The sequence below is a fragment of the Macrotis lagotis genome, chromosome 5 (assembly GCF_037893015.1).
Source record: "Macrotis lagotis isolate mMagLag1 chromosome 5, bilby.v1.9.chrom.fasta, whole genome shotgun sequence".
Classification (NCBI taxonomy): Eukaryota; Metazoa; Chordata; class Mammalia; order Peramelemorphia; family Peramelidae; genus Macrotis; species Macrotis lagotis.
Genome location: NC_133662.1, coordinates 30691294 through 30716497, shown reverse-complemented (window position 1 = coordinate 30716497; position 25204 = coordinate 30691294). Strand labels below are relative to the sequence as shown.

Genomic DNA, 25204 nt, shown 5'->3' with positions numbered 1-25204 from the left:
AATGAAAGGCACCTCTAGGATGGGGGAAAGGGGAAAGGGAAGGAAAAAAGAAAAAAAGGAAAATATATATGATAACTATTTTATATTTAAGAGAATAGAAAGTTGTACATAATAGATTTGCAGTTTCTTATATAATTATCTTGACTAGTCCACAAATTAATGATAATTTTTTTTAAATTTTAAATAAGTTCCTTAGAGCACATGCTGGGTATTTAATGAAGAGATGACATACCCAGAGTGGTAGAGTCAGTATGCATAGAAATGGAACTTAAGTCCAGGTCATTGTGGTTTTGCTATCTCTCAGGAATATATCTAATCAAAATTGACCTCTCTGCAATTTGCACCCAGTGTTCTCCCCTCTAGAGATAAGCAAAATTAATCTACTTCCTCTCATATATGATAGCCCTTCTAATACTTAAAAATAATTAACATGATTAATTTTGTCTTCTCTTGGCTAGAAATTCTCAGTTCCTTCAACTGATCCTCACATGAAAAGACTTCCAGATCTTTCAGCAAACTAGTTTCGCCTTCTGCCTTGTCAACGTATCTCCTAAAATGTTGGTTTATACTGAATTGTAGTCAACTGAATTTCTTAATTCATTTCCACAGAAACTGTTTCTTTTAATCTGTACATAGTCAAAGCATGGAGTAGATTTCAAATCTAGATATTCTGGAGAGAGGTAGTATTACTTCACAAGGAACCCTGAAGAAAAATTCATCTTGCATGGTTTTGTGGAAGAGTCTTGAAGTTTTATTTAGGATTTTTCTAAGGGGGGGAAGGGAAGGAAAAAAAAAGCACTTATTTAAGGAAACAGTCAAAATCACCCCATTTTAGCCTTGATACTTAACATAAAAACATGTCTTAATCAGGCAAGCAATCAAAGAATTTAGAATAGGAGTTCTTTACTTAGGTTCAAAACATCCCACAAGGAAAACATGGATATATTTTAAATGTGTTGTGAAGTTGGATGGTAAAAAGTTTTCATTTTAATAATAGATTTCCTTTATAAAATATATATGTATATATATTATTTTATTCACTTAAAACACTATTCTGAGAAAAAGTCCATAGGCTTCACTAGATGGACAAATTGTCCAAAACACATACACACACACACACACACACACACACACACACACACACACACATATACAGACACAATTTAGTTTCCTTGGTTTATAATGAGTGTGAAGTCTTTGAAAGATATTAGATCAGGTAAAATGACCTCAGATTTTGACTATAAAGGATCTTTTTTCTTTTGAATGTCTCTCTCTAGGCATCTAGTCTGGCCTCTGGATCATGCTCTAGGGTGTTTTACATCTCCAGGCAAGCCCAAAGTCACATTGTACCTCTCCCTCCCTCAGTATATGTTGTTCTCATTCTTGCAGGACCTTGCCACTTAACTTTTTGAGAAAGGATTGCAAGGAAGAGATATTGAATGAAATAAATCCAAGAGACATGAATTCTGGTTCCATATTTAGCACTTTGCAAATCTCTTCACTTTTCTTTATAAAATGAAAGTTGATGCAAATAATCTGGTAAATGTATTTCTATAAGGAAACACAAAAGAGGCAATCAGAAACCTCTGACAAAGTCTGTGCAGCTTGCTGGGATGACAAGAAAACTTCTGATAAATACCAATGACTGAGGGCTATTTTAATGATAATTAGCCATGGGAAAATTTAGGGTAGAAGTGGATAAATTAGGCAAAGAACCATGGGAAGCATCCTACTTAGGAAATAAAGGCTTTCTCTGATTGTCTTGTTTGTAGTAATGCTATCCAATGTTTCAGGTCTTTTCCAACTCTATATTCTGTAATAGTATCACTTTGCTGTGTAGGCTCCTGGGCTCCTCTACAATTCCTCGCTTCATGTACTACAGTGGACTCCCTAATATAGCTCTCTGCTGCCCCCAGCTGATGATTCCTTTAGCTGTCCCCAGTGACATCACTGCCTGCTCTCTTGGCTATTAGAGGAACTCATTGCTCTATTTCAGTACACTTCATGATAATATAGGAATCTTTGTCCACAGAAGCACATAGTTCCTCCAATTTTTCTTCAAGCATATGCCTTACCAAGTACAAGTCTTCCTTACCTGATACACATCCAGTTAGGAGACTAGCCTTTGTATCATGTCTTTTCTCCAGTGGCACTCAACCTCAGTAATGTTCAAGTTCATAACACTGATGTGATTTAACATATGTTCAAACAAATCTCCACATCATCTTTGACTCCCTTAACCCTTAGGATTAAGCATTCCTTCCTAAAGGGCCTGTTCCCTACCCAATGTTAGGCTGACAAGGCACCCTGACTTTCACTTATTTAAGTTACTGGAACAATGGGGCAAGAATTATACAAATCATATCAGACAGGGATATTTTTCTTAGAAAATCTAAAAGCATGTATGCATTTAGGTCTTAATTTCCCCTAAATGAGTCAGTACAATAGAAATACTAGTACATTTTCAATTAGTGATCTGACCTTGAATCTCAGCTACTCCACAAGAAACCCCTTCCCAACTCTGGACTTCAGTTTCCTATCCTTAAAATGAGGCATTGTATGGCTACTATATTTATAGTCAGAGGGTTTCAGTTTGGTTCTAATAAATCATTTCTCTTCTCTTACAATTGTTTTCCTTATCTGTAAAATGATGAGCTTGAACTAGATCACTACATCTGTGATCTATTATTTAATGGGGTACAGTGATTGGATAACCTATTTAGAACTGGATGAGACCTTAAAAAACATCTAGTACAAAGCCATATTTTTTTAAAGTTAAAGAAACTGAGGGTCAGAGAGGGAAAATAGCTTGTCTGAAGTTGAACAGCTATGTCCATATGATAGATCCAGGATTCAATTCGTTTTCTCTGATTCTATAACAAGTGCTCAGATGAGCAGCTCTAAAATAGTTCACTTAAGAAAATGATTATATTAGCATAGGAAGCTAGATGGTGCAGCTCTAGTACTGGGCCTAGAGTCAGGAAAACTCAGGTTCAACTGACCTCAGACACTGATTAGTGGTGTGACCCTGGGCAAGTCACTTAACTTCTGTTTGTCTCAGTTTTGCCTCTAGATGAGGAAATCTATAAAATGGATAATAAATAGCACTTACCTTCAGGATTGTTTGAATGTGATCAAATGAGAAAATATTCAGCAAATGCCTGGCACATAGTGTCATATAGTCTTATTAATAATATTAATAATAGATAGACAATAATAACAACATTTACATGTGCTTAATATGTGTAAACTTTAAAGCACTGTTTAAATTCAAATTATCATTATCATTATTATTATTATTATTATTATTATTATTATTATTATTATTATTCAGTGAAAACCACATAAGATTTACAGTCAGAGGACCTAGGTTCAAATATTATCACTGTTTCTATTTGTGGCTGGTCAGTGGCACAGGAGGGAGAGCACCATCCCTGGAGTCAGGAAGACCTGAGTTAAAATCTGACCATAGACCACTGATACTCACTATGTAATCTTGGGTAAGTCACTTAACCCTCATTGCCTCAAATCCAAGGTTATTTCCATATCTGACCCTGGACCCAGAAGGCTCCGAAAGAGAAAGTGTGGCTAGTGTGTCACAGCACCCCCCTCACTCAAATCCCATTCATTTGCATATCATGGCATCGCCTCTCTAATGTCATTGTCTTTTTAAAGGTCAAAGAGCAACAACATTAAACAAATCACTTAAACTCTCAATACCTCAGTTTCCTTATCTATCAAATTAGAAATTTGAATATATGTCCTCTAGGGCCTCTTCTTGCTCTAAATCTGTAGTACTTCTTATAAAAGTAATATAGCATGATATATATTATAATATAATTATAATAATATAACATGATATATTACAATAAAAGCCTTAGAACAAAAATTTTGACAATTCCCTCTATGAACCTGTTTTGCTGTTGGTATACAGGAAAAGGGGTAAGGAAACACTGAAAATCAACAAACAAATGTAAGTATATTTTATTCCTTTTATTAAAGCATTTCCTATATATCCACCAGCCAAGGACTCAACCAATGAAGTTCAGAGATATTAATCACCTGCTGGAATCAGAGTTATAATATTTTGGGAAAAACAATCATCCATTTCATCCCCCTCCAAAAACAATCATCTCCTAATTTAGAAAAGAGTTGTGATCATTGTTGGTAGAGAAGTCTTCCCATTTGATGAAATTAAAGGTAGATAAAATATATTTTAACTGTAGATAGAGTGAATATTTTCATTGTAAGATGTAGGAAAATCCTCTCATTTGGCACATGTGAAGGGGACTTCAAAAGATAAGAAGATAATGGTAGAAAAATTGCTAGGCATCTATATGATTCAGTGTAACTGTCAACACTTTATCAGAATTTAGTAATACAATTTCAAAGCCAAAATAAAAGAAAGTATTCTGTGGTTTTCAAGGTTCTGCCCAAATTCTAAATAATGCTGCTGACATTTGCTGACATTATTTAACAAGTTTTTGTTGGTTAATCATTTGATTAATTCCTCATGATATAGCATCACTTAATGGAGATATATATTTTTCCTCCAAATAACTCAAATAACTCTGTAGACTTTTATTCCATGGATTTACAGAAATTTATTCTGTGATCTTGATCTGGTATTCACAGAAGTTATCTCAGTGATTAAAAGATTAAAAGATAATTTATTCCAGTATTTGCAGTTATATATAATGTGCTAATGTGAATATGCAGTAGAATATGATGGTATATTTAGGGGACATAGTGTGATGTAGTAAATAAAGAGTGAAGCTCATAATTAGGAGTAGTCAGAATATAAATATATAGTAAGGGGTTATTTAAAATAGGCTTATGCTTCAAAGTTGCATTACATTGTGTTAGACATTGAAAACTGATGTAAAAATTCAAAATGCATTTCAGCAGTTCTATTAAATATACAGTACAAGCTCTATTTTTGAATATAATTCCTTCCAGAAATTCTGTTAATCATGTGATTTGTTCATATTGCGAAATGAATTTTCCCATAGGAAATAATGTAAAGTTGGTACCACATTCCCCCAAAATATTCATCTAAAATAATTATTTATAATTTTAAGTAAGTTTTTGCCCCTAATGCGCCTAAAATACAATAGTAATGGTGCATACACAATATAAACTGAAAATAAAATAAATTAACATGCACTTCACCTTCGAAGAGTGCCATGGCTGGTATGAGAGAGATTCTAGGGAGGAGGTGGAAGGGTTTTTACTTGGAAGAAGAATCTCCTTCAATGAGAACAATGGGGATTTCAATGACAGGAGTGTTCTCTCATGCTACTTTCACTAAAAGAAAGACCAACACTACTGCCTTCACTTATTTTTTTTGTTTGCTTTTTAGAATTGCTTTTATGTTTTGATTCATTGAATATTTTGTTCTTCACATTTGCTTCTGAGTGAATTGGAGAGGGCAAGTACTTAAAATAGAAAGACCAATTAGGAAGCTATGCAACTGTCCAGGTAGGAGGGAATGAGGGAATGAGCAAAGGGGGTAATTGTGAGAAGGGGCTGTCCATGGAGATAGTATTGAAGTAGAAACGGGCATTATGTGTTGAGTGAGGTTCCTTTGTTTGACATATGAAAGAAAAAAGAAAAAAATTGCCCGGGCTGAGCATTATCCCTTTGGGAGCCATTCAAGTCTAAACTTGACATTCACACTGAAAATTTTTGTTCATCCTGCAAGACAAATTTTGGGAAAATATTTCCTCATCCAGCAAAGCATATGTAAATCAGGATACTTATAAACTGATATTCTATTGTATATAGCAAATCATATAGTCAATAGAGATAGAAATGTAAATAACAGCAATTTTTGAGTACCTCATTTCAGAATAAAATAAATGGACATTTGCAAGAGGTAGTTCTCAAAATTATATTATCTCAAAATGATGTATTATAAAAATTAGCAAGTAATTTACATTTAATAAGGATTAAATTACTGATGAAGGAAAAGAAAAGAAATCCCCAACAAGAAGTCAACACTGCCAGGAGCTAAGAGATCACTGGCTATACTTACAGTCTCCTTCCTCCTCCCACAATCCAAATAATTCCTCCCTATCAAAAACAGGAAAAAAAGTTGCTTCCATTTACTTTTTCTTAAAAGTAATCACACTTAAAAGTGGTTTTTCCACAAACTTTGAATTTTGTTCAATTAGTTAAAAAGAAATTCAACATTTCTGCAGTGCCCTTTTCCACTAAAGAAATACACAATAAACTTTACTTGGAAGGATCTCCCTTTGGATAACATACACTGGTTCAAAGGGAGTCATTGCATTTCAGAAGGTGCTTCTCTGTGATTTAAGACAAGTGTAGCATTATTACAGTGAAATATGTCTAAGAATCTCTACTTTATAAAGGCAACACTTCCTAAAAAAGTTTCTGTCACAGATTTTTAGACTAGCACTGGCCAAAAACTTGTATCCCAAAATATTAAAGTATATGTTAAAATACCCAAGATCAACCAAATGGCAAGAGGGTTGTCCCTTCAATCTAGTAGGTTTCACTTTTTAGTTTAAAAATGAAATAACTAATAAGAATCACCCATTAAGTCTTTAAGTAATACAAGTGGGATGTTGGAAGCTTCACAGAAAAGAAAATATGATTCTTGTTCATTCAAAATTTTTGAAACAAACCAAGTGGTTCAACGCCACCTCCATAAAAAGGAAGCATGTTGCCCCTTAAGTTAACCAACAACCTAGTTTAGCTAATGCATTTTTAAGATGCTGCATAAATGTCCTAGAATTTTAATCTCTAATCTGTTTTTTAAAAAAATATATGGAAATGGATGTTTTAAAGATGTTTACAAATCATGTAAACCTCCCTTTGGAAAAAATCATAACTGACCCATGTCTTGAGGACAAAAAACCCACAAATTTTTATTTTGTTAGTACAAAATTATTCTAGATATTTAGGGTGGTTTGGTGATGCAGTAGATAAGAGCACTGCCTTGGGAGTCAGGAAGATGGAAGTTTGAATCCAGTCTCAGATACTTCATATTTATTAGCTTTGAGACCTTGGGCAAATCACATTACACTGATTGCCTTGCATCTAGAGCCATCTCCAGTCATCTGACTCATATCTGGTCACTGGACTCAGATGGCTTTGGAGGAAAAAAAAGTGAGACTGGTGAATTAGCACAGCATCCCCTCACTCAAATCTGATCCATGTGCTTCTCATGGCATCACCTCCCTGATGTCATGGTCTTCTTTGAGAATAAAGAACAAAACATCATCATAATTATCATCATCATTCTAGATGTTTTCAGAATACAGAAATAGCCAACAACCCTCCCAATACAAATGAAGCTCTCTCCAAAAGAATTATAGAATTGAATTATAGAAATTATGTTTACTTTAAAGATACTCACCTTCCCACCAAATTGAACAATTCAATTAAGGTATACAAAGGGAAAAATTAGAGCTGTCTGAGAAAGAATCCCCTCTTCCTCTTCCCTTTCTCAGATGACAATAAGCTTTTTTTCCCCTAATTCCAGGTGTGATTACTGTTCTTCAAGTCAGGATGGAGCATCTACTCCAGAAGTTTTCAATTTGATGTGGAACTGTTTGAGGGTCTGTTCAAGTGGCTTCTGATTCCCAGCAAAGTAAAATGTGATGCATTGTGGAAAAGAATTATCTGATTGGGCAATACTTTTTATCTTATTTTCTTCTCAAAACTTTAATTTTAATTATATACATATATATGTATATTTATATACATACTTGTATAGTATTACAGATTTTATCATATGCTTCCTTATGTAATTGGAAAAGATGACAAATACTCAGTGTCTATATCACATGTTCCAAGATTCAATTCTTCTAAATTGACACAGTAAGCATCCTTTCAATTCTGATACCTTCAAATTGTTTCATATCATAAATGAATTTTTTTTCTTAAGTATAGACCTCCTTTTTAATGTTCCAGAAAAGACTGAGGTTTCAAAAATCATCTATCTTTCTAATTAGGCCAACACCCCACTGTTATATATTATTTGTTTGGTTGGTTGGAAGACAATGGATATATGAACACACCTTTTGAGGTCTAGTGGTATTTTTTAGGATTGCAATCTATCTTTAATGTCATTAACTTGATCTATTCTTGCTGTGTTCCCCTTCTGTAAACCATCAGTCCCTAGAACTTCATTATCATTTATTCAATTAACATCAATTAAGTTTTACAAAGGAAATTTACTTCAAAGTTATAGTAAAAATGAATACAAAATATCACTCCCCACTGCCTCATAAGAGCATTCTCCCCTCTACCATCTCAGTTTCAGGGGAAAATTGGTACAGATCAAAGAGTTTCTTCATAGTACTATAGCAACAATACTAAATTACTCCTTGCCTTAGCTTCTAGAGTGATGGGATCCAAAAGTTGCTCTTTGATTCTTGGGCATCATTCTGATCTGAGTGAAAAACCTGGCATGGAATTGACTGAAATTCCTAGACTCATATTTTTAGACTTTGGCTTAATCTCCTGACCTTTCCAAACTCTAAATTAATCTTCTTTATATAAAAAGAACCTGTCTCTACAAATTCCAAGCTCTACAAAGAACTAACCCCTATCTTCATGGGACCACATTGTGTAAGTCTTCTTCACATTCTAGCTTTGGAGTCCCAAGTGAATAGGAAGAAACAGAAAGGAATTTCTATGGGACAGGAGAAGTGACATGTACATTACAGTATAACTAAAGGGTCAACAAAGGAATGGAAACCAAACTGCCTACCTAGGAACCAGTGCTAGCCTTGGCAAAGCAGCACCTGACAAATAGTTCCTGAGGTTACTTTTGATCATGAAAAGGAATATGAGTAAGCATCTTGAACAGCAGTTAACCAAAGACAAGTGAGAACCTTATTCTATCTGTTGGAGCTCTTTCGTTAGTGAGTGGAGAATTTCCAATAAATTCTAGAGACCAGTAGAGGAAAGTCAAAGAGAAGACACTTTTAAGATGAAAGAGAAGAAAAACAATACAAAAAAAGGAGAAAATAGAATTTTACTTCCTTATTTCTCTAGTTGTTTTCACTTGATAAATGAATGAGATTCACTTGGAAACATCATGATATTGGAAAGATCCCTGCCCTTGAATTCAAAGAACCTGGATTCAAATGTCTTCTAAACTTCCTTTCAACTCTAGATCTACTGGCTTTTTTTCCATTACTTGCTGGATATTTTTGATAAAATTATATTCCTAATAGCTAACCTTAACATAGTTTTATAAGTTGCAAAATTTAAAACTCATCTCATTTGATCCTCACAGTACCTATAAGGAAGGTGTAAATAATATTTATAAAATGATAATTAACATTTGTGTAGTGCTTACTATGTGACAGGTATTATGCTAAAAGCTTTACAATTATTATATCATTTTTTCTCTCAAAACAACCTTGAGAGGTAGACACTCACTATTTTCTTTATAGATAAGAAAACTAAAACTGAAGTTATCAAGTGATTTGCCAGATTCACAAGATAACAATAACTCACATTTATGTTGCCCTTTATAAATGACAAAGAATATAACTCTATGTAGCAGATTTTTGCCAGAATTAGCCATCCCCCATTTTAATAATGGGAGAAGTTGCCCACTGTCACACAACTGATAGATCAAAGCCAAAGAAAATTTGATAATTTTAACAGATAATGATGCTTTTCCACCCTGGACTTCACAACATCACCACTTTGTCCTGACTGTCACATTCCCAGCCCCACAAAGCTCAAAGAAATATATAAACATTATCAGTTAAGAAGCCAATTTACTTGCTAATATACTGGAAGAGATTTTTTTTTAAGGAAACAGAAATTTGATATTAAGTTTTTTTCCTACCGGGTAGAAGTCTCATGCCATATCACAATGGTTAAAAGTAAGAGCTAAAATACTAATTTGGATGGATGTTTTTTTCTGGGAAAGAGAGTTCTTGTGCTTTACTGAGTAAGCTACAGGGTCCAAAACTTTAGCTTTGACATGTCTTCTAAACTCATCAGTGTAATGGCTAGAGGTCCAACCTGGGAGCCAGGAAGTCCTGGATGAAAGTTCAATCTCTGATGAGACTACATCGACAAATTTCTCATCTGGAAAATTAAAAGGATGGATGAAATGGCATTTAATATTGCTTCCAGATCAATAAGTATTACCTTGTTTGTATGACCTTGAGTTAATCATTTATATTCTCATTGTCCACTTTAAGTTGCAGAAGAGGAGCAAGGCTAGAGGGAGGCAGATGGAGCTTACTCATTGGGAGTTCCCTAAAATGATGAAATTATATGTTTAAATGAAGAGATTGATTTTCATAAGTGTTTCATGTTACTTAAATTCTTTGAAGTTTCATTATTTCATCCTTGTGGTGGCTTATTACCTTGATGCATATCTTGACCATTCCATTTCATAGTCATAAGTTTTCTGATAGGTCAAAAAATATTCATCATTGCTTGGTGCCCAAGACTAAATATAGAGGTTCAAATGCTACTTGACTTGCCCAGAGTAAAGCAAACACTTTCACTATATATACTATGCCTTTCTTAATGCAGCCAAGGTAGATTTTGGAACTCTGGCTGCATTTCATACTGTTGATTGATATTCATTCATTCAGTTACCATTTATTAATCCCTTACTATATTCAAGACCCATGCTTAGAATTTGGAGAATACAAAAACAAAAGTAAAGATCCCATCCCTCAAGGAGTTTATATTCTATTATTCCAGTCCACTAAAACTCCCAGATCTTTTCAAAAGAAAAATGTACCTTTTCCCATGTTGTACTGACAAACTTGATTTTTTTTTAAACCTAAGAATAGAAATTTACATTTATCCTTAATTTTAACTTTCAATTTTGATTGCTAATTCAGGTTGCTGAGATATTTTGCATTCTGATTCTGTCATACAACATGATGGTGAAATAGCCCAAAGAAAGTTTCAGCATTCTACAAGAGATGCCCATCTAAAAGTTGACCAATAAATGACTTGTCTTCTGGTCAGGTAGTTCAGTTATGTTCAAAGCCAAACAACTTTGAAATCTTCAAGAATCTAATCCATATTTCTCCACTAAGTCTAAAAAATTAGTGTGGCTAGGTGGTGTAGTGGATAAAGCACCGGCCCTGGAGCCAGGAGTACCTGGGTTCAAATCCAGTCTCAGACACTTAATAATTACCTAGCTGTGTGGCCTTGGGCAATCCACTTAACCCCATTTGCCTTGCAAAAGCCTAAATAAATAAATGAGAGAGAGCTTAGAAATAATACTGGCTTTTAGTCATCACTGATTTTCTTCTAAAGTATTACAAAACTTTATTCTTTAATAAGTTATATTTGAATTTTTTTTCCCAAAAAAAGTCAATGACCAGTAGTTTTCATACTCACTATCCGACCTTTTTTTAAAAACTGGAATATTCTTCTTTAGCTTTTTTGCCTCTCTTCTATTTGCTAAGATATTTCAATGATCAAAAAAGTGGCTATCAATTAAATTTGCCCACTTTTTCAGGTTTTATTCTAGCCAACAAGGAAAATATGCAATAGAATGTTTGGAGAATTTAGCAGAAAGTTTCTCTGTATAGGGTCAGCTAGGTAGCACAGAGGATAGGGCACTGGCCCTGGAGTCAAATCCTACTTCTGACAATAATTACCTAGCTGTGTGACCTTCAGCAAGTCACTTAATCCCATTACCTTGCAAAAAAAAAAAACAAGCAAAAACAAAATATAAACAAGAGCTTTGGGGGGGCCACTAGGTGGCATAGTGAATAAAGCAAGGACCCTGGAGTCAGGAGGACCTGAGTTCAAATGTTACTTCTGACATTTAATAATTACCTTGGGCAAGTCACTTAACCCGATTGCCTTGCAAAAAAAAACTTTAAAAAGTTTCTCCTTTATCTTAGAGTTTATATTTGTCAAAGACAAATATATAATCAGACATATTGCCCCTAACTTTAAGAAGTTTTTAAGAAAACTCATTTCAAAAGATTTGGGGAGAAAAATGATAGATAAGATACTATGATCAGCCTCTGAAAAGGAACATGACTCACAAAATTACCTTGCCTACTAGGAATGGCTTCCATCTTATGAAGACCTTGAAATATATTCTGTTAGGAATTTGCAAAATTAATCATTTTTACTTGAAACTGAAAGTGAAAGAAGAAAGAAAAAATCATCTGCATGTATCTACAAATTAGGGTACCACAGAGAGTATATTACATGAAGGGAAAATAGTAGAAAACAGCAATTCATTGGAAATAATATCCTTACAGTAGCATACAATAATAAATTCATGACTTCCCAAATCTATATATGAAATAACTATGCCATTTTAGAATTTCTGTGTGATAAAGAAGGAAAAGGAGACAGCTTGGTCACTCAGTAGATATAGTACTGAGCTTGGAGTCAGGAAGACCTGAGTTCAAATTTGACCTCAAACACTGATAAGCTATGTGCCCCTGGGCAAGTCACTTAGACTCTGAGTCCACTGGAGAAGGAAATGCCAAACCACACCAGTTATCTTTGCCAAGAAAACCCCATGGACAGCATTGGTATGCTATTATCCACAAGGTCACAAAAAGTCACAAATGACCAAAAGAACTGAACAGCATTAACAAAGAAAGTGAAAGCAGGAAATAATATGGTAGTATGAGTAATATAGTTTAGAACATTTGATTTCAAACAGTTCCCAGAAAGGAAAATGAGTCGAGATAATATGTTGATGTGTTTTATTTGACTTTACATTACTTTCACCAAAAGGAAAATTTTATTTGGGGAAAGAGGTGGGAGTGGAGAGAAGCTGTGGGTAGTGATAGTGATGCATAAAAAATGAGAAAAGAAAAAAATAAAACAACATAATCATAAATTTAGAATTTAGTACAAAAAAATGGATCAGAAAAGGGGAAGGAAATAATCATATGTCTCTATGTGCAAGACAGTGTGCTAAGTAAGCACTTTACAAATATTTTGTTTGATCCGCACAACAACCTTGAAGAATAGAAAGTGATTATTACACTCATTTTTTTGTTAAAGAAGTTGAAGAAAACAGAGGTGAAATGACTTGCTCAGGACCACACATATAGTAAGTATCTTAGGCAAGATTTGAATTTCTCTTTCTGATTTCAGGAACAATGCTCTCTTCACTGAGCCTCAAGCATGATGATAATGTTTGTCCTTCATTTTGGAAGAAGATCATGACATCAGGGTAGTGATGCTATGACAATCATGTGAATTGGATTTGAATGAAAGGGTACGTGCTAAGTCACCAGTCTCACTTTCTTCTCCAGAGTCATCTGGGTTCAGTGGTCAGATATGAATCAGGATGATATGAGATGTCCTTGGAAGCAAGATAATCAGGGTTAAGTGATTTGCCCGAGGTCACACAGTAAGAGTCAAGTGCCTGAGGCTGGATTTGAACTTCTATCCTCCTAACTCCAAAGACAATGTGCTAACACTGTACCACCACAAGTATAGCAGTTTTGCAATTGTCTTTGGATGTCATATTATTGTCATTTGTTATTGTCATGTAAAATCCGTAAATACTTTAGCAGAAAAATATTTTGTAAATACTTGAGCAGTAAAAACCATTGCAGAAGTTCAGACTCATTTTTTCCATTCTTTGAAGAAATGTTTTGTTTTTCAGAAATATTGAAACTCATGTATGTTGATGTTTGTTAGGTTTGTAATAAAAAAGAGAACAGTTGAGATCCAATGGCTTAAAATTCCCTTATTAAAAAAAACTTTTAAAATGTCTTCTTTGTAGCTTTAAGAGCCTGTATTCAGTTCTGCTGAGTCAATATGAACTATCAGCCCTATATGAGTTCTTTCCCAACTTACTAAATAATTGACTGATTTAACTGCTGGGCCATTGCAGTGACCTTTGAAAGAGCATGAAACTCAGAAGAAGATAGGAGAGTGCAGACCTCTGTGAGTTTGGTCTTAAAAATAATAATTAGTTTGTCCTAATAAGAGTCAAATGTTAACCTCCAGGATTTGACCACAAAAAAACAGCAAAACAGAATTAAGCTAACATACATGTTTTTTTAATATTTCTCTAACTTTGTTGATTATGTACACATGTATGGAGGTGGGAATGAAGGGGTGGGGTTGGGGGGGAATGTGATATTGGAAACTGGGTCAGTAGACTTTCCACATGAGAAGGTAGGAAGAATTTGAAAAACTACTTCTCCATCAAGGAAGGGAGTGATCTTTATTGTTGCAGACTGGACATGCCAGAAGTAATCTTTGTGCCTTATTACTTACGTCATGACCTCTGCAGATGTGAATCTCCCCTTCAAGATGTTGGCACATGCAGTGACCCAGACGGATTTATTATTAGGAGGCAAGAAAAGAAGTCATAGATCTCCAAATATAAATAACAATACCAATAAAGATTTTTTTTGTTTAGGTATGTCTTAATGTGAAAAGTGTTTTGTAATTGTGTTCATATAGTTTCTGTGTGCCTTCCTATGAAGATTCCCAATTCTTTTATATATAGTATGCAATTATTATTTTTTAATTTTTCTATTTTTAAATTTTTTTCACATTATTCCTGCTCTGATCCAATTCCAATGAGAATGATTTCTCACTCACCCCCTACCTTCCCTCCTTCTACTCAATGCTAATTTTCATCAACTTAGTCCATTCTACCTTTCATTTCCCTTTCTCCCAGTACACTCTTTTCTTGCCCATTAAATACATTTTTATAATATTTTATTACCTTTATATTCAGCTCCCTCCTGTGCCTTATCTATATATGTTCCTCCTAACTGCCCTAATAAATAAGAAGTTTCATGTGAGTTATCATAATCAATGCAGGAGTACAAATAGTTCAACATCATTAAAACCCTCATAATTTTCCCTTCCTATCCTTCTCTAGTCTTCACCTGTGTCCTGTATTTGAAGATCAAATTTTCTGTTCAGCTATGATCATTTCAACAAGAAAGTTTGAAAGTCTCCTATCTCCCAGAATAAATCATAGCAAATGGGGAAAATCCCACATGTTCTAAAATATTCATAGCAACTCTTTTTGTAGTGGCAAAGAATTGGAAATTGAGGGATGCCCATCAAGTGGGAAAATGAATAAACAAGTTATGGTACATGAATACTATGGAATATTATTGTTCTATAAGAAACCATAAAGGGTCAGACTCTAGAGAAGCATTGAATGACTTACAGGATCTGATGCTGAGCAAAGGGAGCAGAACCAAGAGAACAACTTACACATTAACAACAATATCGCAAGATGGGAAACAGCTCCTCTCAACAGCTCAGAGAGCTAGGAAAACTGTATTAAAACAGCTATGGATAATGTTACCCTCATGCAGAGGAAGAAAAACAAAACCAAAAACAAAACAAAGTAAAACAAAACAAATACAAACAACCCTTCAGAGTCTGATGAACACTTTACAACAATTGTCTTTTATGTATCTCTTTCCCTTAATCTTAATTCCTCATACCAAAAATGACTAATCTGTAAATATATTTATCAAAAATATGTATGTACAATGTTAACCTGACTGTTTGCCACTGAAAGGAATGGGTAGAAAGGGAGAGTGGAAAGAAATTTTGTAAATTAAAAATCTACATGTAATTTGATGATGGAGGGCAGCTAGGTGGCGTAGTGGATAAAGTACCTGCCCTGGAGTCATGAGTACCTGGGTTCAAATCTGGTCTCAGACATTTAATAATTACCTAGCTGTGTGACCTTGGGCAAGCCACTTAACCCTGTTTGACTTGCAAAAAACCTAAAAAAGAAAAACTAAAAATAACAAAAATTATTTCGGGGTGGCTAGGTGGCATAGTGGATAAAGCACTGGCCTTGGAGTCAGGAATACCTGGGTTAAAATCTAGTCTCAGACACTTAATAATTACCTATCTGTGTGACCTTGGGCAAGCCACTTAACCCCATTTGCCTTGCAAAAACCTAAAAAAATAAATAAATAATTTGATGATGGAAAAAAATTAAAATTAAATAAAAACCAAAAAAGTCCTCAATTTCATTGAATGTTCATCTTTTACCCTGAAAGAGAATATTCAGTGCTGCTGGGTAGTTGATTCTTTGTTGCACTACAAGCTCTCTTGCCTTATTCCAAGTCCTAGGAGCCCTTAACAAAGGCACTGCTAAATCCTGTGTTATCTTGACTGTAGCTCCATGATATTTTAATTGTTTCTTTCTGACTGCTTGTAATATTTTCTCCCTGATTGGGAATTATAGAATTTGACTATAATATTCCTGGAACTTTTTATTTTGGGATCTCTTTCAGGAGGAAACCAGTGGATTCCCTCAATTTCTATTTTATCTTCTGCTTCTAGGACAATTTTCCTGGAAAATTTCTTGAAAAATGGAGTTCAGGCTCTTTTCCTGGTCATGACTTTCAGGTAATCCAATAATTTTTAAGTTATCTCTTCTGAATCTGTTTTCCAGTTCAGTCCTTCTTCCAATGAGATATTTCAGTTTCTTCTAGTTTTTCATTCTTTTGGTTTTTGTTTTATTGTTTCTTGATTTTTTCACAAAGTCATCAGCTTCCCTTTGTTGTAGTCTACATTTGAAGGAGTTATTTTCTTCAGAGAACTTTTGAATCACCTTTTTTCATCTGACCTGCTTTTTAAGGCAGTCTTCTCCTCAATGGACTTTTTTCATTTGACCCAAACTGGTTTTCTTCACTTTTTTTTTTGTATTTCCTTCACCAAGCTGCTGACTTGATTTTCATGATTTTCCCACATCCCTCTCATTTGTCTTCTCCCTCTACCTCCTTTACTTGATTTTCAAATTCATTTTTGAGCTCCATATTTTTCTTGGAGGTCTTGGATATAGAAGCTTTGACTTTGTTATCTTTTGAGTGTGTATTTTGATCCTCCATAGGGCCAAAGTAATTGTTTATAGTTGTATATTTTTTTCTGTTATTTGCTCATTTCCCCATCCTATGGTTGGATTTTAACTCTTTGTTAACAGGGAGTTCTGCTTCCAATTTGGAGAATGCACTGTCCTTAGATTTTGAGGGGTTTTGCAGCTGATTTCAGGAATATTCCCAAGGGACCTCTATTCATTCAAGGTCTTATGAGAGACTCTAACTGCTCTTCTGGCCTATACTCAGCTCTGTGGATGACCCCAAGCACTCCCTCCTGCCCTTGCACTGTGAGTAGGGCCTGATCCTAAAATTATTTTTATATTTTATATAAACTCTATATCTACTCATCTATGAAGATCCTGAATCCTCCCTAAATATTTGAAATTGTTTGATATCCGAACTTCAGTGTGCATAATGAATGTACATGTTTATTATTTAAATGGTTATTTGGGAGTGAAACTTTTATTTGAGTGATTGCTTTGGATTTGATATTATATTCAAATGAATTCACAAAAGTTAAATTACTGTGGAAATTTCAATTATTATTCCTTTCATTTAGAGTTCATTAGCCTACACATGTAAACACACACCACACACATATAAACACACACACACACACACACACACACACACACACACACACACACACACACAACTTTCCAGAAGATGAATTAGTCAAATCATCTATTTCTATCAATGATAAGTACTGGTCATTAGATCTCATTCTAGGTAAAGCTTTGTGATCCTTATTTCTGTTGATGATATTTGTCCTTCATCCTTGAAAAAGACCATGACATCAGGGAGGTGATGCCAAGATAAGAATACGAATTGAATTTGAGTGAGGGGATGCTGTTCTAAGTCACCAGCCTCACTTTCTCTTCCAGAGCCATCTGGGTCCAGTGGCTAGATATGAATCAGGATTACAGAAGATGGCCCTAGCAATCAGGATTAAATGACCTAAAGTCACACAGCTATTAAATGAAAAGTGTCTGAGAGTGGATTTGAATTCCTGTCCTCCTGACTCCGAGGTCAGTGCTCTATTCTCTGGGCCACCTAGCTGCTCCCTTATTTATGTATCTGTATGCTTACCAATAATATATTTAACAATACATTCTAGAATTTTACTTGTAATTAAAACAAGTTTACTGGCCTATAGTTTTAAAACTTGATTGATACTAATGGGGGCAGAGCCAGGATGGAGGAGTGAAGGTAGGAAATCTCAGAAACTCTCCCCTAGATCACTCCAAATACCTTTAATTAATGACTGTAACCAAATTCTGGAGTTGTGAAACCCACAGAAAGACTGAGTGAAACAATTTTCCAGCCCAAGAAAACTTGGAATGTTCACAGGAATAGTCTGCTACACTGGGACTAGAAAGGGCCATAGTGCATCCTGCACCTGGGCTGAAGCAAACCTGCCCCAGTCATTTGGAAACAGCCCAAGGGGCTCCTGGGTCCCTGGGAGCAACAGGGTACTAGAGAGTGAGGCAGTTTTCAGACTGCTTAAATCAGGAATTGACAGGGACATCTTGGAAGCTCAGCAGAAAATCTCTGCTTCACTGGTGGAGCCCTCCAGTATAGCACAAGCCTCAGTTCATCCCCAGCTCCCAAGAAGTTCAGCTGGGGAGTCACCCGGCAGGATGGTAAAGGATGGGGAGATTGCAGAGGTCATTCTGTTATCTGTGAGTCAGGACTCTGTTGCTTTGCCTATGCTCCAATCCAGGTTGCAGTCTGGATTCCATTCTCAGGAAAAGGAACTTTACTGCCATAGCAGGGAAGCCAACAGAAGGTTCCTAACCACAGTGCAGTTCAAGTCCCAGCTTGGAAGGCTAGCAGTAAAGGTCCCAACCCCATTACAGAAAGCAAAGTTGGAGCCTAGGAATACTGGTGCAGCAGGTAACCCTGGGTTGGGGCTACCCCTAATTCAGGGAGCAAACTGGGAGCACCTGAGATTGGGACTGTGGCCTCTGCCTCATGAGCAAAGCTCAGCTTTCAAAAATAAAAAAATAAGAGTGCTAACTATAGAAAGTTAATATGCTGAGAGGGAAGGTAAAAACACCATCTTAGAAGAGTAAAACAGTGTCAAAAAGTCTTCATGTGAAGACTAAAAGGGTATTATAAATTGATCTCAAATTCAAAAAGACCTTTTGAAAAGAACACAAAAGGATTTTAAAAACCAAAGAAAAGAGGAAGAAAAACAGGAAAAATGAGAGTAATACAGAAGAATTAAAAATAGAATTGGCCAAATGGAAAAAGAAAACAACTCCTTTAAAAGTAAAACTGACCAACTAGGAAAGAAAAACAATTTCTTTAAAAATAAAATTAACTAGCTGAAAAAGTAACTACAAAAGCTAACTGGAGAAAATAAAACCCTAAAAATCAGAATTGGACAAATGGAAATGAATGACTTTATGAGATATCAAATTCCATCAAAGAAAACCAAAAGTTTGAAAATATAGACAAAAATGTAAACTACCTCTTAGGAAAAATTATGCTGGAAAATAGATCCAGAAGAGATAATTTATGAATTATTGGTCTACATAAAAGTCATGATCAACAAAAGAATCTGGACAATATCTTTCAGGAAATTATCAAGGAAAACTGCCCTAATATCCTAGAATAAGAAAATAAAATAATTCTTGAAAGAATCCATCAATCACCCCCCAAAAGAGATCCTAAAATAAAAACTCCAAGGAATATTATAGCCAAATTTCAGAGTTCTCAACTAAAGGAGAAAATACTACAAGCAATCAAAAAGAAGCAATTTAAATACCAGGGAACACACTCAGGATTTGTCATCAATAAAATTAAAGGATCAGAGAGCCCAAAATATGATATGCCAGAGGACAAAGGAGCTTGAATTACAACCAAGAATCAACTATCCTGCAGAGTTCAACATATTCTTTCGGGGAAAAGATGGATTTTCAATGTAATGGAGGACTTTTAAACTTACCTAATAAAAATACCAAAACTGAACTGAAAATTTCAAAGACAAGACTCAAGATGCATTAAAAAGGTAAACAGAGAAGAATATTTATATCCCTACATAGGAAATCAATACTTATAACTTACAAGAATTGTATTTCTCTTAGAATAGTTGAAAAGAACATACTTAGACATAGAGTTGATTTTGATGTGATAATACTTATGATTCTTGAAAATTGTATTTCTATTGGTACAGTTAAGGGAGCATATTTGGACAGAGGGTATGGTTATGGAGAGATTATGTTGTAATGTTACTTATAACCCTTGAGAATTGTACTTCTATTAGGACAGTTGAAAGGAGTATATTTAAATAGAGGTTGTGGGTATAGAGATGTATCAAACAATTAAGACATAAAAAAAAAGGATTATACAGGATAAGGAGTAGGCATGAGAGGATAAATGAAAAGTCCACATGAAAAGACACAAAGGACCTTATTACAAGCCTGGTCTTTGTCAGGCTCTTTTCCCTCTTGAATAACAATTTTGAAAAACAAAAAAGGATGGGCAGCTAGGTGGCACAGTGGATAGAGCACCGGCCCTGGAGTCAGGAGTACCTGAGTTCAAATCCGGTCTCAGACACTTAATAATTACCTAGCTGTGGGGCCTTGGGCAAGCCACTTAACCCCATTTGCCTTGCAAAAAAACTAAAAAAAAAAACAAACAAACATAAATTTCAGAAGTCACTGAAGCTAAAGCAGTTGCTCCACATTTAGCAATAAAAGTTAGGACTGCTTATTTTTGAAACTATGGTGTCATTCTCAAGTTTCTTTCATCTTCGTATCTAATTCCTACTCATCTAAACACTACTTGAGAAATCTTGAAATGTCTTTCTCTATAATATCTCTCACATATGTTGCCTTCCCTTCTTTCTCTCATACAACTACCACTCTAGTTCAGCCCCTTCAATGTCGCTTACTGGACTATTCCAATAGTCTTTTTTTTTAGGTTTTTGCAAGGCAAATGGGGGTTAAGTGGCTTGCCCAAGGACACACAGCTAGGTAATTATTAAGTGTCTGAGACCGGATTTGAACCCAGGTACTCCTGACTCCAGGGCCGGTGCTTTATCCACCTCGCCACCTAGCCGCCCCGTTCCAATAGTCTTCTAATTAGTTCCCTTCTTCAAGACTTCAGTACAATTCATTCACCACTTAGATACAAAAGTGATTTTCCCGAAGCTCTTCTCCTCAATAACCTCCAAGAGTTTCCCAATCCCCAATAAGATGAATTATAAAATTCTTTGGCACTTAGTTCTTCCTACCTTTCCAGTCTCCTACCACATTCAATCCCATTCCACAAACTCACACAATCAGCCATATTGGTCTACTTGCTGTTTCTCACACATGACACTCCATCTCTGATCTTCATGTATTTTCACCGATAGTCCCCCATGCCTAGAATGTTCTACATTGCTCCCTCCCCCACCTGCAACCTCCAAATTCTAAAATCTATGATTTTCTTTAAGATTCATCTTAAGCTCTGCCTCCTCAAATGGGTTTTGGAAGTTCTGGTTCCCTTCCATTCCATAGTGTCATGTACCATTCCATATTGTCATGTATTCATATTTATTCTGTACGTTTTGATTAATATTGTATTGTCTCCTTCGTTAGAATGTAAACTCTTCAAAGAATGGAACTATTTTTGTTTTTGACTTTGTATCTTTCCTGACAAATATCAAGTGATTAATTAGTGCTTATTGGTTGGTTTATTTATTTTGTCTAGGTGAAAAAAATTGACCAAACTTTTAATCTTTGACCCAGAGGTCTTATTCCCGCTATAAAAATAGAGTTTGATTTGCTTGAACTCTCTCCTCCCACAATTATGCAGGTAACCAGAAGAACTCTAGTAGGATTACTTGTATTGACTTGACATATCAATAGTTTTTTTTTTTTTGTAGTGACTGACAGTAAACCTACTTGGACATGCAGAAAATCAGCTACTCTGAAGCCAGTGAAGCTCATAGCAGCTTTGAAGTAGACCCTGAACTAACTGGTGGTTTTCAAAGATTCTTCTAATTCTCAGTTACAGGGCTTAGAATTATCCTAAATTTTGAAACATCTCCTTATAAAGCTTTGAACTATGGACAACTTATCACTAAGGTCACCTTCTGATTTGTGAATCAAAGAGACACAGTCTTGATACCTGTAATTCCTCATTCCCAATACCATTAGGAGACTCATTTCTGAGCCAGCTTTTTCCTCAGAATTCCTTACCTTCCTTAGTTTAAAAGGTATACAAATTCTTCCCATTCATTACTTGATGTCCTATTCTAGATAGTACTGAATTGTACCCATGCACATTTTTTTTTATTATTGTTCCCTGCTTAAAAATTTTTTTCTTTAATTTCACAAAAAGGGGGATTTAAATCTTGATAATTGACCTTTAATTCTCCACTCATCTTCTCCTTTTTTGTCTTATTTTATTAACCAATTGGATATAGTACTGCAGAGTTATTATTTGCAGTTCTCTGGGCAAGAATGATTTAGAACACTTCTTCATATGCTTAAAAGAAAACTGCCTCTACATATCTTTGGACTACTTATTATTTGGGGAAAGGATTGTATTCTTATAAATTTAACTCAGTTCTCTATATATTTGAGAAATGAGACTTTAATCTGGGACTCTTGCTATAACAAATGTTTCTCTGATTTCTGCTTTTCTTCTAGTCTGGGTTTCACTGCCTTTGTTTGAGGAAATGTTTTATAATCTAAAATAATCGTAATTATTTTAAATTTTGTAATGCTTTCTATCTCCTGTTTAATCAAGAACCTCTAACTCACTTAACTTCTCCTTTAAGAATTGGGACATATATGTTTAATATTGAGATTACTTCATTATTTATGGTACCTTTTAGCAATATGTAGTTTCCTTCCTTATCTCTTTTAATTAGGTCTAATTTTGCTTTTGCCTTGTATGAGATCAGGATTTCTCTTCCTGCTTTTTTTTAATTCAGCTGAAGCACAATAGATAACCTTTATTTTATGTATATCTCTGCTTCAACTGTATTTCTTGTAAATAGCATATTGTAGGATTTTAGTTTTTTCATCCACTCTGTTATCCATTTCATTTTTATGGAAGATTTCACACATTCACAGTTATGATAACTATCAATGAATTTCCCTTCATCCTATTTTTCCTTCAGTTTGTCCTCTCTCCCCTCCCACCCTTTCCCTCCTTAACAGCATTTTTGCTCCTATCACTTCCCCAGTCTGCCTTCTCTTCTGTCAATTCCCTAATTAATTGCCTCATTTTCCAATGAATATTATATTCTGGAGTTTTTGTAATATTTATGTATTCAACTCATTGTGTATAATATTCCCTTTTTGAGCCAATACTGGTGAAAGTAAGCATTAAGCATGCTATTGCTCATTTTCCTTTTCATTTTTCTTTGACTGTAATAGGTTTTTGGCGCCTCTTCATGTGAAACAATTTATCCCATTCTACCTTTCTCTTCCAACTAGATGACACAGTGGATAGAGCACTGACCTTGGAGTCAGAAGGATAGGAGTTTGAATCCAGTCTTAGGCATTTACTAACTGTGCCCTTAGGCAAGTCACTAACCATGATTGCTGTCCCAGTCATCCTGATTTCTATCTGGCCACTGGACTCAGATGACTCTTGGAGGAGAAAGTGGGGTTGGTGACCTAGCACAACACTCCCTCACTTAAATCCAATTTATGTGCTTATCATGGAATCACCTCCCTGGTGACATGACCTTTGGAAATGAAGAGCAACCATTATAATTATCATTGTTGAACCCAAAGTATTCCTCTTTCTCATGCCTCGATTATTTTTATGTCATTTCCTCAAAATCAATTTTAGATAGATCTAAATCTATATCTATACACAAATGCATATTATCTATGAATATTCCTCCTAGTTGTACTCTTAATGGTATAATTATTAAGAATTATAAGTATTGTCTTCCCATTTAGAGCTGTAAACATTTCAACTCCATTGAATGCCTTATATTTAATTCTCCTTTTTACCTCTTTTAGACTACTCTTGGGTCTTGATATTGTAGATTAAAATTTTTGTTCAATTCTAGTATTTTCCTGATTGAAGCTTGAAATTCTTCTGTTTTACTGAATAACATTTTCCCAAACTGATGTAATATGTTTAATTTTGGTGTTAGGATTCTTAATTATAGTCCTAGCTCCTTTGCCTTCTGGAATATCATGTTCCATTACCTCCAGTCCTTTAATGTTGCTGCTGCTAAGTCCTGTGTAATCTTGAATGTAGCTCCCCAATATTTTAATTGCTTTCTTCTGGACAGTTGCAGTATTTTTTCCTTAAGCTAAGAGTTCTGAAATTTGGCTATAATGTTGGATTTTTTATTTTAGATTTTTTATTTTGTTTTTTAAACTTTTTTACTTTAATTGAGGTGATAGGTGGATTTTGCTGTCTGGTTTCATGAAAACAGTTTTTCTTGTTATTCTCAGAAGATTCTATCCAGGTCCTCCTTTTGATTTTCTAGTAATTCAATGACGGTAACGTTGCCTCTCCTAGATCTATTTTCTAGGTCAGGTGCTTTTCCAATGAAGTTCTGTTTTTCGTTCTTTTGAATTTGTTTAATGATTCTTGAAGTCTTATAGAGTCAGTAGCTTCCACTTGACCAATTCTAACTTTTAAAGAGTTGTTTTCCTGAATTAGTTTTTGTACTTCCTTCTTCATTTGACCAGTTGTATTTTTAGGGAAGTATTATCTTTGGTGGATTTTTATATCTTTATATTTTGTATTTCCATTTGATCAATTTTACTTTTTAAACAGTTGCTTTCTTTTTCTATGTTTTTTTCATAATTTTCTTACATCATTCTATTTCTTTTCTGTTTTTCTTTTACCTCTCTTATATGGTTTTGAAACTTCTTTTTGAGCTCTTCCATAAGTTTGAGACTACTTCCTATTTTTCTTTGAGGTTTTGCCCATAGATGTTTACTATTGTTGCTCTGAATTTGTACCTTGATATTCCCTGTCATCATAATAATTTTCTATGATTGGATTCTTTTTATTCTTTCTTTTGTTCATCTTTTATGCCCCTTTTCCTTTCTTTTAAATCTGAGCTCTATTCCTAGAGTAGTGCCAGGTTGTGCCAGTTGCTATATAAGTCCTGCCTGTTGACCTGGTGCTACACTGATGTTCAATGGGGGATCCTTGTGTCTGGCACTGTGAAGGAGTAGCTGGCATAGCTGTAGGTTATAGGGGTCTGGAAGCTTTCCTGGTACTGAGATCTTAGTGTTAGTATCTGATGTGTACTGAGACTAGTGGAGTGTTTCTGAATTTCATCAGGGCCTCACTGAAGCCCCTGGTGTCTGGTCACTAGAGATTGTCTATTTGCCCAGGGCTATGATAAAATTAGTGGTAGTTCTTGAAGCTAGAGTCTGTCTATTCCCCTGGCT

General features: G+C 34.9%; 1 protein-coding gene and 1 long non-coding RNA gene across 3 annotated transcripts in view; one reads left to right on the top strand and one right to left on the bottom strand.

Moving 5' to 3' along the window:
• Positions 1–13391, top strand: part of LOC141523738 (cysteine-rich venom protein-like) — a 66152-nt gene extending 52761 nt beyond the window's left edge. The window contains exon 8 of the mRNA XM_074237170.1: positions 13102–13391. Within this exon, the coding sequence (XP_074093271.1) occupies positions 13102–13184 (83 nt within the window). The 3' untranslated portion in view covers positions 13185–13391. The remainder of the gene's footprint in view (positions 1–13101) is intronic.
• The window catches only part of LOC141523740 (uncharacterized), a 121384-nt gene that overhangs the window by 46421 nt on the left and 49759 nt on the right, over positions 1–25204 (bottom strand). The window lies entirely within an intron of this gene.